At 41.6% G+C, this 18,290-nt stretch overlaps 1 protein-coding gene across 1 annotated transcript; it reads right to left on the bottom strand.

The window, feature by feature from the left end:
- Window positions 1–9,595: 9,595 nt before the first annotated feature.
- On the bottom strand, window positions 9,596–15,936 carry LOC118366986 (cobalamin trafficking protein CblD). Its single transcript, XM_035749886.1, has 8 exons — window positions 15,767–15,936; window positions 14,423–14,471; window positions 14,181–14,331; window positions 13,813–14,033; window positions 13,612–13,720; window positions 11,830–11,960; window positions 10,931–11,017; window positions 9,596–10,717 (listed from the first exon to the last, which is right to left on the bottom strand). The coding sequence occupies exons 2-8, from the start codon at window positions 14,429–14,431 to the stop codon at window positions 10,523–10,525; spliced, it is 903 nt and encodes a 300-aa protein (XP_035605779.1). The 5' UTR covers window positions 14,432–14,471; window positions 15,767–15,936; the 3' UTR covers window positions 9,596–10,522.
- Between the last annotated feature and the right edge of the window lie 2,354 nt (window positions 15,937–18,290).

Genomic DNA, 18,290 nt, shown 5'->3' with positions numbered 1-18,290 from the left:
GCCAATGGTGTATGAGATAAGTGTTATTTGAGTGACTCAAAAATACTACTGTGATGCTGGATACCATATTCAACCAATGGTCTGACCAAACTAGGCCTGAATACCCATTTTTGTTTATACTATCAGACAAGAGAATCAGCACGCTATTTCACCGAAGTTAAACAGTTGAATGCTTCTCTCTCACCATAGTAGGAATCAGTGGGTGATTCCTTTGTCAGGATCATTTGATAGGTGTTACATTTTATATAATGCTGCTGCATGCCATTACTATTTAGGTCCCACAAAAACAGTTCACCGTTATTCCCCTGTTTTCCAGTCGTCCTTTTTCCACAGATTGCAGAGTTTCCAGCCACTGCAGCCCAAGCCCTGGCATGACGCCTATAAATCTGCTGTGTTTTTCTACCCCTCGACCTTTCAGAGGCGGTGACGTCTGAGGATGACTCATTTGAACTGATCAGACCTGTGTCATCTGTAGAATCAGCCGCGGTTCCTGATAAGCCATCCTTGGAGAGTTGTTGTAGGGGCCCCTGATGCCCTGTTCTAATACTTCAGGGTGGAAAAGCAAACAAAGGACCCTTCAGTCTGGACAGCGTTTATGCCCACTTCTTGAGGAATGACCATTATGTTGATCCTCAGGCCAAGGTACTGGTGGGTTACAGCCACTGGCAGCAAGTGTCTGATGTATTGCACTGAGAAGTAATAGGATTGGACCGTTGGCTTTGTAAAAACGCATCATTCGAGAGAAGACATTCTTTGAAGCATTGTAACACCCTATTCTAAAACAAATGACAAATCACAGTCTAGCTATAAACAATAAAGTGTCTGGTGCTCTGTTCAAATTCAGATCACTTGAGCAAACAGTCTAAACAAGAGCCCAAATACAATACAACAGTAAAGTCTGTTTGGACTGGGTGATGTCCTTCGTGGTAATTTATGGTTTGGTTCCAGTGGCCTCAGACCGCTCCCATAGCGGGACGTAAATTGGGAACATGACCCCAGTCGGATAGAACTCTAGGAAGGTCAGAGGTTAATATCCTGGGCCGTTTGTCCGCTCTGTGTCACAGATGGACTCTGCAGTGAAAATGAAGTTGACTTTGTTGGAGTTGTAAAGGTTTTCAGTTTCACTCAGAAGTGGCGTCTGTGGTAGCTGGATTCTTAGGAAAAAAATCTTGAAACAACCTAATGCATGGAAGTCAGTGGGAGAAAAATGTCTTGTTCTTTTTTGCCTTTTTGGCTTCTCCTCTCAGGGCAGCCAAAACAGCAATAGCATTCTCAGGCTTTAGACCCTACAGTGTAATTTCCAATCCTTTTCATCCAAAGGGATTAGCCTCTCTCTTTTACCTCAGGATCTGCGGGGTGGTAATTTAAAGGTGACCTGTGAGAGAGAGTGTGGGAAAGAGAGGGTGTGGGAAAGGCGTTTCTCTATTTTTCAGTACTCAGATATACGTGTCCTTCACAGAGAGGTTGAACTCGTAGATTGAAGATGCTTGTTGTGCAACAACAGGGAAAAACCTAGAATATGTTAATCCTCAAAACATAGCTCAAACCACAGCTCAAACATATCAAAACAATGACCAGAAAAAGTAACCTGTCATCACCAGCAAAGCTAACTTTGCAGATGAGCCGTAACATGTTTTTAGTGATTGCGATTGAGTGCAGTTTCAGGCCTGGTTGTTGAATGCCTGGTTGGCGAAGGAAGGGTTTGAAGAATGACCCTCATTGTATGAGGGCATGGCTGCATATCCTGTTCAGCTTCGACCGGCTGAGATTGTAATGACCCTTACAGAGGATTCTCAGGGAAGAGGTACAGTATCTGCAAACACATCAAGTCCTCTCACTGCAGGGAACACAACCCAGCATAGGCTCTCTGTGGATTCCTGTACATTGAAACAAGTGGTTGCCATTGGTAATGGTCACTGATAAAGTAGCCTACACATGGCATAACCTGGTAAGAGGGTGATAGTGGAGCTAGGCACCGTGCTTGTGACTCTGAAAATGGACAGAGTTTTAGGATACTACCTTGTATGAATGTTCATTTGATCCAATTGCTATGCATGTGTGAGCGTGCGTTTGTGAGTGTGTGTTGGCTTTTCTGCAGACATTGTTTTATATAGAAAAAAAGTGTGATCTGTGTGTGTTCTGTGGTCTACTCATGAAGCATCAGAGGACCGCATTGCATTATAGGAAACATTGATCAAAGCAAACACCACCAGCAGTGATTGACATGCTCCTAGGTCACCACAGGTTTTCCTCCAACTCCTTGACCAGCTCAATCTTACATCTTATTTATTCTCTCCCCAATTTCGATCTTGTGTCATCGCTGCAACTCCTCGGCCTCGGGAGAGGCGAAGGTGGAGTCATGCGTACTCCGAAACATGACCGCCTAACCGTGCTCCTTAACACCCACCAGCTTAACCCGGATGCCAGCCGCACCAATGTGTCAGAGGAAACACTGTTCAACTGACGATGGGGTCAGCCTGCAGGCACCCGGCCTGCCACAAGGAGTCGCTAGGGCGTGATTAGCCAAGGAAATCCCCCCTCCTCTAACCCTGACGACGCTGGGCCAATTGTGCGCCGTCCTATAGGACTCCTGGCCACGGGCGGGTTTGGCACAGCCCTGGAATGAACCCTGGTCTGTAGTAACGCCAGATCAGACCACTGATAAAAGGAACATAAAAAGGTAAATGAAAACCATGAATTGTTTCACAAGAGTCTGGCTCATCGATTGTTTAAATCAAAGAATGAATGTGGTGCATGTTAGAATTATCAGTGAACAGCCCAGGCCCTAAAGATATACCACCCTGATTTGTCCCTGTAAATACTACTTACCATATAGGAAGCATTAGTGTAGTGTAGGCCACCAGTGTAAGGTATAAGATGTCAAAAGATTGACCGTTTTGAAGATAAGAACTTCTATAAACAGAGACATAACCGTGGGAACAGGGTAAAAGAGGACAGCAATAGATGTTGCTGGGCGTAACCGCAGAAACAATCAGTGGATATTGATTTAAGTGTGAGCTCTTCTCCAGAGGAAGACACTGACAATAAGGAAGCATGTTGTGCAAAACCCCAACATATTTATGGAAGTTGTTTCTGGTTTGGAGGTGATCCAGGAGGTGTAACTGTTTTAGACGCGTTATGGGGATTCTGAGTCATGACAAGTTGTCGAAGAGCTAGCCTGAAAGATGGATGGGCTTCCCCGGCCCCTTTACAGTAAAGGGAAAGGACAGAGCTAACTTTCAACACCTGATTCTCAGAAAAGAAAAAGAGAAGACTGGTTGGCATGGAAGGGAATCACAAAAATAGATGTACTTTTAATGCCTATCCTCCCATTTGGCAACACACACCTTTGCTCTACTGATCCAACTATGTTCCATGGAGCAAAGCACTCTAGTCTAGACCCACGACTCCCGCACCGCAGCTTTCCCAGAAGCACCCTTTCTGTATATTGTGTAAGTTGTTTGCTTTTGTCTGCCCAAGACAAAGTCATGTTCATTACAAATCCCTGTGCTAATCTGTGTCTTCATAAAAATCCAGGCGTGTAGGACTAACATGATTAAGTGGTTGTGGTGATGTGAATGAAAAGACAGAGCACCAGTCCTGGCCTTGGTCAGCTCTGGGATTGCTCTGGCTACAATGTGGCTGATTGAGGATAGTAGCAGGTTTCTCTCACTGGCTACACTTTGTCTGACTGGGACCACTAGTAGGTCTCTATCTGGAATTTGGTCTGGGGTTAGGGTTGAGGCTAGGGTTAGGATAGAGTTGCGATGTGGACATGAAGCTAGGGTTAGGATAGAGTTGGGATGTGGACATGAAGCTAGGGTTAGGATAGAGTTGGGATGTGGACATGAAGCTAGGGTTAGGATAGAGTTGGGATGTGGACATGAAGCTAGGGTTAGGATAGAGTTGCGATGTGGACATGAAGTTAGGGTTAGATGTGGACATGAAGCTAGGGTTAGGATAGAGTTGGGATGTGGACATGAAGCTAGGGTTAGGATAGAGTTGGGATGTGGACATGAAGCTAGGGTTAGGATAGAGTTGGGATGTGGACATGAAGCTAGGGTTAGGATAGAGTTGGGATGTGGACATGAAGCTAGGGTTAGGATAGAGTTGGGATGTGGACATGAAGCTAGGGTTAGGATAGAGTTGGGATGTGGACATGAAGCTAGGGTTAGGTAGCCTGATGACTCACACTAAATTCTTCCGCTGCTCTATCGTTCGCTACATACTTTAGTCTGAGACTGCCATCATTGAAGTCGTTTGTGGTGACGACGGACACGGGGGGTGTTGCACAAAACAATGGTCGATTGGATCGTCTCTAACCAATCAGAGTATCATAGCCATTGACACATTTTCAAACTGTAGCTTTACCCACGTGTGTTCTGGCTCTGGCCCAACCCATCGGTTTCTGGACCAATCAGACGGCGCCGAATGTGTTTGCATTCGGTGAAGGGTTGAGGAGGTACTCAGATCCAGACTCATTGCAGAGAAGAAATGAACGCCTGTGGGCGTGGCGTAGCATGGGCATGTCGTGGGGTTTGGGTTTGAAACCTGGAACAGGATTACTGGTTCTGGGGATGTGAATGAAAATCTGCTATTGTACATTAGTATAATGCAGATGAGGTACCGACATAGCTTTTCAAATGGATTCAGGACAATTTGAATGAATGCAGTCGAGTAAAGACAGTTAATAAAATAGGAAATGATGAGTTATGGATAGTTTTGTTCTCCATTGTTGTTTTAAGTGGACAGACTTTGTGACACAGCTTTCCCACTCCCTGCAATCAGGTACATCCTCCTGACCTGGCTGAGCACTCACCCTGACTCAGTAAACAATACATTTAGCAAGCTCTGATGTCTTACGACTGACTGCATGCTGTATGTTTTTGCAGCTGGTCTTTGGCGCCTGTTTGTCACAATTTTGCGGGTGGGGAGAGAGGTAGAGAGGGTGTAGGAGGAGTATTGGCTTGCAGCACTGGGAATATTGTTGTTATGACATGCATTATCTGAATTAGGCCCACACATAATTATACCTACAGAGGAGCAACTTCTACGAAGGAATTTTAGGCGCGTTCACACCGCACTTTAGCCCAGGGTTAACAAATGCTTGTGTGAACACAGGATAAACTAGACCAAGGCCAGTCTTAAACTAGGGATAAGATAGCCTGGGGCTAAGAACAATGCCGTGTGAAAAGTCCTTTTGAATGTCTTTGAACTTCAGAGAGTTGGCTTAACGTTATAGACCAGAGTTAGCTATCTAGCTCGCTAACAAGCTTGTGTGTGCACAGCGGCACCAGAATTTAAATAAAACATGTCTCATTGTAGTTAACAAATCCAATATGAAACATGATAACTATAGTATCCTTAAATAGCATAAAAACATGTAATCCATTCATTTCTAATCAAACATCTTTGTCCCATATTTTATTTCGGAATCATAATGTCAGTAGGCTACAGTAAACTATACTTCAGAGGGGAAGGAGCAGGTAGCATACATACACACTGGAAGACTTTCAGCAGGCAGGCTGGCAGGCACTGGGATACGCTTCTGAGTGAGGACTTTGCATAGGCGCTTTGTTGCATTTTTTTGTGGGACAAAAAAAATGCCTGGAATGTAAAAATAATGTTATTAACTGGTTCCCATGCTCGTTCCTGGTTCTGTTTCTGTTTCTCTAAAAATTGCGTTACTTTCCGGTTTTCGGTTCTGTTCCTTGAACCAGTGTCAATCTCTGGATACAACTGATATGTTTTTGATACAACCGAGAGTTTGTCCACACAAAAATGGTTACACAGCCTATGTTATTTCCACAATGTTTGTGTAATTATTTTGAAGAAAAAATATTTTGTATCACAACCATTGCGCCAATACGTTGTAGATCAGTTGTACAATCTGTGTGTACAGAGCCCATGTGTTGAATTTTAGTTTGTGTGATAGAGTTGATTAATGGTGTCTCCTAAATAAGCTAAAGATTTCTGTGATCATTTCAATTGAATGTCGGAATTGAATGAATGACATTCCTTGAAGAAAGGACCATTTCTTTTGGAGTCAGGTTTGATGTTAATTATTCATTCTTTATGCAAACTAACAAGTAACCAGTCTGACCTAGATATCAACCTTAATTAAATATTAATGCTGCTAATTTCCCCCTTACAATATTAATTATTGTGATACATTCTGCCTGCATGTGCTTAAACCCCCACATATAAACAGTTTCAGATCAGTCTTGTTGTCGACAGGAGCAATTCAGATCAGCTCATACCACCGACAGACAGCTTTTCCCTGTCTGTCGGTGGTATGAGCTGATCTGAATTGCTCCTGTCGACAACAAGACTAGTAGGTAGGTAGGTCGGTCGGTTGGTCCTGTCTGCAATTCATATTTACTTAATAATGTCATTCTAAGGAGGGAGTCAAACTTTAGGAAATGATAATAACACCCCCTCATCACTCACAACTCAACCTCCATTCTTCAGACAGGAAACTGAGACCAAAACTTTCAAAACGTTCTCATCCACATGTAGAATATTTACACTGACCCCATGGTTACTGTGAGTGAGTCTCAGTGGTGGGGAAAGGTAATGTAAAAACATAATGACTGACTCACTATACCTCAAAGACTTTATCAGCAATATTCCTTCAAGACAATAGCAGCAGTCCTCAAAACGACAAAAAAGGGAGAGAAAAGAAAGGTTGACACATGCAAAACCTTGGCTAGCATTGGAGCTGAAAGCAGAAGGTGGAAAATACATGTATTTGAACCTAGACTTATCTGTTAGACTGACAGACACAAACCTCAGTGGGTAGGCCTACATAGGGATGAGAATGCGAGAGAAAAACCTCTGAGGCGTTGGTTTGAGACCTTCCAAAAGCAACAGACTTTTTATGAGTTGAGTGATGTGAATTGTACAACTAGATTAACTTGTTTGCTGTCTGACGCTGGCCTGCCATCTCCACATCTTTGTCTTGCAGCCTGCCTGGGATGTTACCTAATTGTTGTATACAGCCTTATCTGTCAGCAGCATAGGGCCCTGCTTCAACAGTTAACCCCTCACTGGCTGATTTGAGATAAACCAACCCAAGAACTCGGCCCATAAGGTGATGGTTACTTCCATAATTCTGGAATTAGTACTGGAAGCAGTTCCAGAACATTTCTGCAGTTTTTAGGATGTTCTTCTGTAATCCTTTTCACAATTGTGTGGAGTCTGGGGTCCACACCCAGGCGTGGCTTTGAAAACCCAGAATGTAACACCTGTTACAGAGACAATAAGTTGACTGTGTGTTTCTAAGCCAATTGGTTTACCACATTTTAAGCATTAGCCGGGTGCAGGGGTCCCAAGAAATATCAATAATATCATTCCAATATTTTTCTATTTCATATACAAACAAATCATCTGTATCCACAGAAGAAGATGCAATAATTTGGGATAGACATCCCTTTTCTCAAAGGAGAAAAATATAACAAAAGGGTTCTTTGTTGCAGAAGTTTCAACAATTGTCTGTAGCGACCATGTAAATGTAACACAGAAAAACATCTTGTTCATTCAGATCCAATTAGAGCCAATAGAGAGCCATGTCAATCAGTGGTCACTGAGGCATGACCCAAGATCCCAAACATGTAAAGAGGCTCAAATGATACCTCCAACATGGAACCAGATTCCAGACAGACTCAATGCTTCCAGGCTGTTGTCTGGTCTCTCTCCACTCGTGACGGTCACACGCACAGTTGTTTGATGCTGAGGCAGCCCCCCTGCCACGATGTCTAGCCTGGATAGCCTGATTAGTAAAGCCCCTTGTTCTGGAACCATATCTCAAACACACAATCACATCTACCCTGGTTAGGTCACACAACACACTATACTGGGGTTTCTAAGTATCTGAGTTCAGTAGACATTGTGACTATTCCCTGACCTTTGTGGTAATGCAATGCATATGGTGCTTGTCTTTGGAGTGAATGGTTTGATTTGGTTAGATTAAACTGCCTGGGAAATATGGGACTTTAAAGTGATTTATAAACCTACATTGCACACATTTTCTCAGCCTTTTCTAAATGTTTAGTCTTGAGTCTTTCTTCTGCTTACATTATTAGTTAGACACTAATATTCCCCTAGCTGTTTCATGGCGGTACATTGTGTTCACAGAGCCTGTTTACATTAACATCTGTTTGAACTCATTTTACAACACACGCAAACTCTATGAACATTCACCCCTGAGCTTTCCAGACAACAAACACTCTGTGAAATCACTAAGTACTGTATCTGGGAGACAATAAGAGTTAAATAAAACATAGCGATTTTGTTATAAACGCCCAGTTCCTTAAAAAAAGCTAATCTTTAACTTACTATAGAACAACAGGAAATCTAGTCTATGGTGTTAACCCACGTGACAAGTACATTATGTCCAGGTCACAGCACCGCAACCCTTGACCTTGTCGGTCTTATAAGAACACTGGGTGTTGGCCAACAGAGTTTGTAGCCTGCTGTGATAAACACCACAGAGACCACTGGTTGGAGCAGTGCACTCTTATTCAATCTCAACCACTCTTGCATGCCTTGGCACTATTAGTACACTGGTCCTATGTAATTCCTCTCTAAGGACATTGTAAACTGCACTAAATATGTGCTTCCCAGTTACTGAGTTGATGTTGAGATAATCTTATCATATGATCTTGCTTGCCAGCTCATCATAGAGAATAGCTTACTGTGTAACAGATTTACAACTTTTTTTACCACCATTTATCTAAAAGTACTGCTGAGGAAAGTGAGTGGGAAATATTTAAATGATTAGACATGTTAGAGCTTCTGTTATGGGTCTTTATCTGATAGGTACCATACTTTTCACCAAGACACGGTCTCTATAGGACAAACTGAATAAATAGGCACTATATCACTGCATGGAAAGGTACAGCAGTAGGGCTAAGTGGAGCAGGAATGAATGGTCTCCTCCATGCATCTACATGCTCAGTGTAAAGAGAAGCTGGTGAACTCTAAACCCTGTGTGACCTCATCGTCGAGGAAGTGTGAGAATTCAGTTGAACTAGGTCATGTTCACTCATCTTAGGCCTACTTACTTGGTCACGCCCATGTTAAGTGTTTGTAAATATCCCTAAAAAGATGATCGAGTGCATTTTGTGGAACAGCCTGTTTGGTAGGGTTTGGTTTTCTGGCACAACATTTGTACTCCAAGAATGAGGATAGAGAATCTATCAGCATCATTTCCAGAAGGTACAACTACAATTCATTTGAGTTACTGTGACAGCGTACCCATCTGCAGTGCTTTACCTGGCACAGTAGAGGATAATACAATACATGTTAAACAGTACCCCAGAGACATTCACTTCTACCACTGGTGACTCCCTATACAATAGCCTGAACTGAGACATGCTCATTTTAGCTTATCAAGTTCAAACATGTGCCTGCTACAGTCAAGGAGAGATGTGGGTCATTAGGTCAAATAATTTCAAATGTAAACTTTTTTATTTATTTTTTTACATGTTTATTTCATATCTCCCCTCAACACCGATTTATCCATTTAAATGAAGGTCTCTTCAACAATCCCTGCTTCCCTTCTCCCAGAAAGAACTGACCACTGACAAGGTGATGTGTTTTATTGCATTTAATGTGTGGACCTCAGGACAAAAGCCGCCACAAGAATCACAGACCCTTTTAAAAACAGTTAATATTGTAATGTGACAGAGACAAGTGCTGCCCCTCTCTTCTAGACAAGTGCATTGATTACAGTCACAAGTACAATATTCAAGGATTCAAGGGTTAACTGGATCTCAGGACCTGTGAACAAGACATGAGGTCTCTATTCTGAAGGCAACGCGGATCAAATAAGAGCTTTTGAGATTAACCTCATGACATCAGAAAAGCTAAATTCTTACCTATTGATAAAAATGGGGGTTTCTCAACCCAAGTCAAGAGCAGCAGCAGGTCCCCATGTTTTTCTTATCAAGCTGCAGGATTGATTCTACTATGAAAATCTCATCTGGGCAGAGTCAATCCACCCTTAATGGGGAAATCCACTCAAACTATATATATTTTTTGTCCATTGTTAATACAGTCACAATATATTTTATATGTCAGCAGTCAAGTCCAAGATATTGGACTTTGAAGAAGCAGTGTCACTTACCACATCATGAAAAGAAAAAAATACCCAAAGACAACGCGAGTGGATTTTTCATCCACCTTCTATTTTACATTCAATTTAACTTTTATTTATACAGCTAAATCTCATTGAGATAAAATCTATTTTGCAAGAGAGACCCTTTTAAAATCAGGCCAACCACAATACACTAAAGGAACAGATAGAGATGCTGAAAATAAATATATTATCATGGTAAAACTGTCAGGGATCATGGTTGTGGGTATTTCACAATATCGGCGTACCATACTATTTTGAAGGTTTCTATACAAATGTGAAGTATAAAGAAAAAGCAAATAGTAGTTAAGGGCTGTGTAAAGAGCCTTGACACGTCAAAGTTTAATAGCAACCACATACCAGACACTCTCCCATCATTCAGGTTTAGTTCCCTTGCAGCTTCTTCATGATAAGGCTATGGGGAGGTGCGCTGGTGAAAACTGTCCCCACGAAAACATGCGTCCCCCACAATGCATGGCGGATGACTTTGCAGCAGCCCAAGTCCTCGATGCTGAAGCCCAGGTTACGGTACCTCTCGTCGGTCTCAAACAGTGTGTTGTTGGTGTACGACCCAAAGAACTGGAGGAAACAAACACATTGGAAAAGATCCAAATACTGCTTGTTTTGATAAGATTTAAGTTGAACAAATATAAATCCATTTAAAATCGTCAAAAAGACCACAACTGCCATCCCTGTCTCACAACTGTATGTACTGTTCATAAAATATTACAGAAATAACTATTCCTGTAGCATAGTACTAATCCTTAAGCAGCCATTTTAGTCCATTCTTACTGCCAGGCCTGAGGATGGGTCTATGAAGTCAGCCCAGAAGCCTTCTGTCCTCAGGGCATAACAGATTTCCTTGGCACCGGCAACAAACTGCAACAGAACAACGCAACAACAAATTTACCTTCGACAATTGATTCGATTTTTATTTTCCATTCAAGCATTCCAATTGTGTACTGATACAAACATGTGTAATAGTGACCAACATTCTGATTGTGTTGTTAACTGCAAACATGTGGAGGTTCCTGCTGGCTATATGTATATATATTTTTTCAGATACAAAAGAGACCATCTGTTCAAACACATTGTTATTGGTAATCATGTCACCATCAAAGATGGCAACACGCAACAAATGCTGTTGCAGAGATCTAGCCTATTGCTGGGATGGGAGAGGAGGGTGCGTGTCAGGGTGTAGTAAATGAGTGCAGTCAAGGGGGTCAGCGGTACAATTAGAGCGATTCTCAACCAAGGGCATGTTAACCAGACAGTGAATAACGCACAATGTCACAAACAAGCCCTGCTCTAACACGCAATGCCCTCACCCACACACTCAAGACTACTAACAGAAGTCTTCTATTGTAATGCTGGGATTGGGAATATGTCATGCACAACCCCATTATCATAAACAAAATAGGTACTTGCTAATACTTAGAGGCATTGAGTCTGAAAGACTATGTACAGTTGAATCCTTTCAATTCCTTAAATGTAGTTCTCAGAGGAAAACAGACTGGGTTAAAATATACATGTGCCATACACCAGCAACTCATAACTCCTTACAACTTCAGACAGTTAACAAAAAAGAAGAAAAAAAAGGGTCAGAATTTTCATCAGTGGTTCTGACAGACAGTTCATGTTGTTCATATGCTATGGGTAAAACTACCCACGGTGTTGTGACACCAACTCACTTTGTCTAGCATCAACTCCCTCTCTTTGTCCACCTCCACACACCACGCTGTCATGTCGTTCTGAGTTTTCTGGGTCACCGTGACAACCGTCATGCCGTTGTTAGGGGCCTCAGGGAACATTGACTCAAAATCTGCAAACACATGGGGAGAATATGCATGGTCAAAAACTATTTACACATGACCATCACACCAAGAGTTATTATGCTCATACATGATGTACATTCCTTTAGTGTTTGAGCCCCCTCTACTGGATACATGTAGAATCTCAACATCAATCTCACAAACACATGAAGAGGTAAGTAAATGCTTTCACCTCTTTTTCCCTATCCATTCCCCATTTAAGATGCGGACATAGTAAACACATAGACAAAGTATATCAACAAGTTTGAAAGTATAACAATGTGCCAGATATTGTGTGTAGCATGATCAGAGTGTCTGCTTTTACAGTGTATTTGGAAAGTATTCAGACACCTTGACTTTTTCCACATCTTGCACAGCTGTATTTTCGGAGTTTCTCAAAATCGTCGCTGCAGATCCTCTCAAGCTCTGTTAGATGGATAACGTCTCCGCACAAGTATTTTCAGGTCTCTCCAGAGATGTTTGATCGGGTTCAAGTTCGGGCTCTGGCTGGGCCACTCAAGGGCATTTGGAGACTTGTCCCGGAGCCACTCCTGCATTGTCTTGGCTGTGTGCTTAGGGTTGTTGTCCTGTTGGAAGGTGAACCTTCGCCCCAGTCTGAATTCCTGAGCGCTCTGGAGCAGGTTTTCATCAAGGATCTCTCTGTACTCGATCCTGACTAGTCTCCCAGTCCCTGCCGCTGAAAAACATCCCCACAGTATGATGCTGCCACCACCATTGCCAGGTTTCTTCCAGACATGGCGTTTGGCATTCAGGCCAAAGAGTTCAATCTTGGCTTCATTAGACTAGACAATCTTGTTTTCATGGTCAGAGTCCTTTAGGTGCCTTTTGGCAAACTCCAAGCGGGCTGGAATGTGCCTTTAATTGAGGTCTGGCCACTCTACCATAAAGGCCTGATTGGTGGAGTGCTGCAGAGATGGTTGTCCTTCTGGAAACTGTCAAAATGACCATCGGGTTCTTGGTCACCTCCCTGACTAAGGCCCTTCTCTCCCGATTGCTCAGTTTGGCCAGGATGCCAGCTCTAGGAAGAGTCTTGGTGGTTCCAAATTTCTTCAATTTAAGGATGACGGAGGCCACTGTTCTTGGGGACCTTCAACGCTGCTGACATTTTTTGGTACCCTTCCACAGATCTGTGCCTTAATAAAATACTATCTCGGAGCTCTACGGACAATTCCTTTGACCTCATGGCTCGTTTTTGCTCTGACATGCTCTGTCAACTGTGGGATCTTATATAGTCAGGTGTGTGCCTTTCCAAAAAATGTTCAATCAAATGAATTTACCACAGGTGGACTCTCAAGAAACATCTCAAGAATGATCAATGGAAACAGAATGCACCTGAGCACAATTTCGAGTCTCATAGCAAAGGGTCTGAATACTTATGTAAATAAGGTATTTCTGTTTTTATTCGTTTTAATCCATTTTCAATAATTTCTAAAAACTGTTTTTGCTTTGTCATTATGGGGTATTGTGTGTAGATTGAGGAGGAAAAACATGCATTTAATACATTTTAGAATGAGGATAACATGTGGGGAATGGGTCTGAATACTTTCTGAATGCACTGTATGTTGTGCATTTTTACAGAAAGTAAGACTGCTCACATAGGGCTATATCTGTTTGGTGAAAGGAAAACAATCATATATATACCTTTCTTCAGCAGCTCAGGGCAAGACTGTATCGCACACTCTACATTGGAGTTATCAAAGTACTGTTCTGCTCTGTTGACCATCTGTTCCGGGGGATCAGCCTCTTTCCCCTAAGACAAACAATCATGGAACGTTGCTCAGAAAACCAAAAACATTATCACCAGAAGAAATGTATGTCAATTGTGAAACCAACCACGCGTACTTGGAACTCGCCGACAAATTGGGCAAGAATGAACTCATGCCTCTCGCCGCTGGAGGGAGCAGTCAGCAAGTCGGGGACTGTCCGGTGGACTGGGCCATTAATCTTCTGTTCTGCTGTGCCTTCCAGGTGGCAGTCAAAGCCTGAGTTACCTGGCAGTTGGAAGCGCTGGTCCTGAGGCCCGAACGGACCCATACTATCATCTGGCCAAACTGTCCTGGGTCCTGACAATGAGACATAATTTAACAAGAAGTTGATCCAATTATTGAGCCAATTGATTCACGCACCTTCTGAATAACAGACAGTTGATATATGACGTTCACATTCAGGCAACTTCAGTTTCATCATTGTGATTAGAGGTCTGCACTTACCAAGGTCAGGGGGTGTGATGGCTACACGAGGCTCATCAGAGCCAGATGATCCAGCACCAGAGAATGTTCTCTGGTTGGTTCCAGCAATTCGTCGGACCAGTACATGAAGCCCTGGCAGGTAAGTCACCAGCCTGGCTCTGCTACAGAGCACCTGAGGAACAGAGAAGGAACATCCCCATCAGGACACACACACGACACAAGCATTCTGATCAAATCTCGAAGTCTATGTCAAATAGACTTACACTGGCCATCCTGTTGGGCCTCTCCCTCTTCTGTTATTCACTTGCAAAACTGCAAAAGACAAAGTAATAAATTAACCAACTGCATAAATCTCATTAGACACAAAACACTGAAAGTGGGTGCATAAACTGATCATCATCAAGCTAAATATCTCAAAACTAACAGCAGTTGACTGTCAACAGGCTAACTAGCTGGCTACAAATCATTTGAATCACAATTCAGAATATCCTGTATCTACCTTAGCCCGTAGTACCGTCACGTAGTGCTCATTGACAACTACTTCAGACGACATAGCTGCCACAACATTACACATTAACAGGGTACAGCAGGACTGTAGGGAATGTTAGCTAGCTAGACAGCTAATGTTAGCTAACTAAAAAGTGAGAACTGTGGTGTATTCATTGGTCAGATTCTGTTGCAAAATGTTTTGCAACAGAAACAGTTTACTCCAAATGCTCTTGCAACATGACGTAAAATAAGTTGGGTTCTTAAATGGAATTTGTGGTTCATTTTAATGTTATGGCAAAGACAGTAAGTACGGTATGGTTTCCTGACCATTCCAATCTGAAGTGTTTGGCACAAGCTTCACAACTATAAATGATCAATTCTTCCATGCTCTAAAGTGGAGTGAAGTCCACATGGTTCCTTCCACCTTCTTCCAGCTATGTTTCCCAACAGACCAAATGTTTTGCAACAGAATCCAACTAATGAATACACCCCTGCTCGCCAAACTGCAGTTCATTTATTTTCAGTTTACATAGAGACGGCAGGTAGCCTAGTGGTTAGAGCTGACAAGGTAAAAATCTGTCCTTCTGCCCCTGAACAACGCAGTTAACCCAGTGTTCCCCGATAGGCCGTCATTGCAAATAAGAATTTGTTCATAACTGACTTACCTAGTTAAATAAAGCTTAAATACATTTTTTTTAATGGGTCAAATATAGCACTCTTAGTAGTTAGAGCTAAGTAATTCAAATGAGGCCATATGTAGTGTGTAATCTGCATATAGGGCTAACCCTCCTGAAAGGGAATGTAAAAACGTATATTTTGTTTACATTCAATCCCCAATATTGCACTTTTACGACTGTCCCTAAAACACCTGAGCGACAGAAATCAGCATAATGCCTCCTTTTCTGTTAAGGAAAGTGCACTCTAACATCATCTGATTCTCAATATATCCTATCATCATCCCATTACTCCGTCTGAGAGCTATTGACGAGCAAACTCTGAATATCGAAAGTAAAAACAAATTTACTGAGGGGCAAGACCACACAGCTAACGTACTAGCTAGCTCTACGCTGGCCGATTTATAGTAGTTTAGGCTCTGACAATAAATGTAATATATTTACCTTAATTAAATTCGTTGAAGAATATCCCCTTCTTGCAAACATGAATCAATAAAATACGTTGAAAAGATCAATAGGTCTTATCGGTGTTTATCCTTGACCTAACTTTAGCTCGAATGCCGTCTATCTGCTTCACCTTTCGTTGTGCACATGCGCGCTTACGTGGGTAAACGACGGAACCCTACGAGCAACATAAATGGCTTGAACCCAGAAGAAACTAAATCAATGGCTACAGAGGGACTTATCTTTAAAAGGTAGAGAGAGTCCTACTAACCAAGGCTGAAGGTATCTCTAGACTAACATATGGTGCTCTATCTTTATATCTTGACCGTAAAATAAGCAAGGAGATAGACCAGATGCTTTTCAACTTTCTTTGGAGAAACCGTACCCATTACATTAGGAAAACTGTTGTAATGAACACTTATGAGAATGGTGGACTGAATTTTCTGGATTTTACTACTTTAAATAATACTTTCAAGATCAATTGGTTAAAACAATTCCTAAGAAGACCCACTTCTATCTGGAATGTTATTCCTCATCATGTCTTCTCTACTTTTGGTGGTCTTAACTTCATGTTGTTTTGCAATTATAATATTGACAAAGTTCCAGTGAAACTTTCTGCTTTTCATCGGCAGGTTTTCTTATCATGGTCCTTAATTTATAAACACAATTTTTCTCCACACAGATATTATATATGGAATAATCGGGATATATTGTATAAAAATACCTCTCTGTTTTTAGAATATTGGTTCAGAAATAATATCCTATTGGTGAGCCAACTGGTAAATGCAGAGGGTCTTTTACTCAGTTATAAAGAATTCTTATCACTTTACAAGGTCCCTGTAACACCTAAAGATTTTGCAATTGTTTTAGATGCCATTCCCTCAGATGTTGCTATGTTATTCAGGAACATGTCAAGACCTGACCCTCAGAGCCTACCTTCTATTGACCCTGTTGACTCATCAGTAGGAAAGATGTGTTTCTTTTTTGGTCCATTCAACAACAGAGCGATACGATCCTTGTTTCAGCAGGATGTTGTATCTTATGTACCTTATGTCATGCCTTATTGGAATGGATTTATTGATAATATCTGTTGGAAAAAAGTTTGGATGTTGCCACAAACATACCTACTTGTTAACAAAATTAAGGAAGTTTCCTTTAAAATTATTCATAAATATTATCCTGCCAACCACTATATGAAGAAGTTTAAGGAAAACATCAACTCAAATTGCTCCTTTTGTAATGACCACCCAGAAACAGTTGTGCATCTTTTTTTGGCATTTGTATGCATGTAAGAAAACTGTGGCAAGACATCAGTAGGTTTATAATTGAACACATTTTTGAAGATTTTACACTATTGTGGAGAGATGTACTGTTTGGATTCTTTACATACAATAGAAATAAGCGGAATCATTTTTATGTAATTAATTTCATTATTCTTTTGGCCAAATTTCATATACACAAATGTAAATTTACAAACAGAAAACCACATTTTCATCCTACAAAAATAAATTGAACTGTATTTTAAGACGGTTAAATGCTCTACTAACAAAAAGCTGTTAGAATTGTAAGTATATGCATGTCCCTTAAGGTCCTTGTGTAATTGTAATGTGATATTGTACCCCCTAGCTCGATTGTCCATTGTTTGTAATCTATGTATGCTTGTGTTCCCTCATGTGCTTTATGTATTGATTTGTTGTTAATAAAAATAAAAAAAATAATAATAAAAAAATGATAAAAAAACATAAATGGTAACAAGGTTGCAAAAAAGGAAATAACATCAAAATGCAGAATCATATTTGCACACTAGATGTCGTTATATCCCTATCCATGAGTGGCAGTATGTACCTACATATTGATGCCAGCAAAGGCAATTCTAAGGAGTTTCAGACAAAAAATGAATGTGAAAGTTTTCGTCAGTGTTTCTTGTGGCACTGTAATTAGTGGCTAACCTGTATAATGTATAAAATAATCCTCAAACTCCCGTTCAGATGAGAGCTTTGTACCTGAAGAGCAGTGTACCTCCTGAGTGGTGCAGCAGTATAAGGCACTGCATCTCAGTGCTAGGGGTGTGCCAACTGACCCTGGTTTGATTCCAGTTGTATCACAACTGTCTGTGATTGGGAGTACCATATGGTGGCGCACAATTGGCCCAGTGTCGTGCAGGTTAGGTTTTGGCTGTGGTAGGCTGTCGTTGTAAATAAGAATTTGTTCTTAACTGACCGGCCTAGTTAAATAGAGGTTGCTGTGCTAATGAGGGCATTTGATTAATGAACAGTGTTAACTTTGGAACATTCTGATTTGAGAAGGGCGGTCTCTCACCGCTTTTACCCGTTCACGCCCGTTAATCAAACTCCCTCAATGTATTTATTTGAGTGTAACCGTTCTGTGGACGAGTCTGTTGAGAACAAATGTTTGTTCTTCAAGTGCAGCCGCATAAACCTTCAAGCGCTATTATGAAACTGGCTCTCATGAGGACCGCCACAGGATAGGAAGAACCAGAGTTACCTCTGCTGCAGAGGATACA

Source organism: Oncorhynchus keta, chromosome 34, assembly GCF_023373465.1.
Source record: "Oncorhynchus keta strain PuntledgeMale-10-30-2019 chromosome 34, Oket_V2, whole genome shotgun sequence".
Lineage (NCBI taxonomy): Eukaryota > Metazoa > Chordata > Actinopteri > Salmoniformes > Salmonidae > Oncorhynchus > Oncorhynchus keta.
This window is presented reverse-complemented; position numbering and strand designations above follow the sequence as displayed.

Coding starts and splice junctions, on each gene's coding strand:
- LOC118366986 (XM_035749886.1), bottom strand. Junction 11,961..13,611: donor CCCTGAGCTGCTGAAGAAAG/GTATATATATGA, acceptor ATGTGTTTGCAG/ATTTTGAGTCAATGTTCCCT. Junction 11,018..11,829: donor GGGAGTTGATGCTAGACAAA/GTGAGTTGGTGT, acceptor GTTCTGTTGCAG/TTTGTTGCCGGTGCCAAGGA.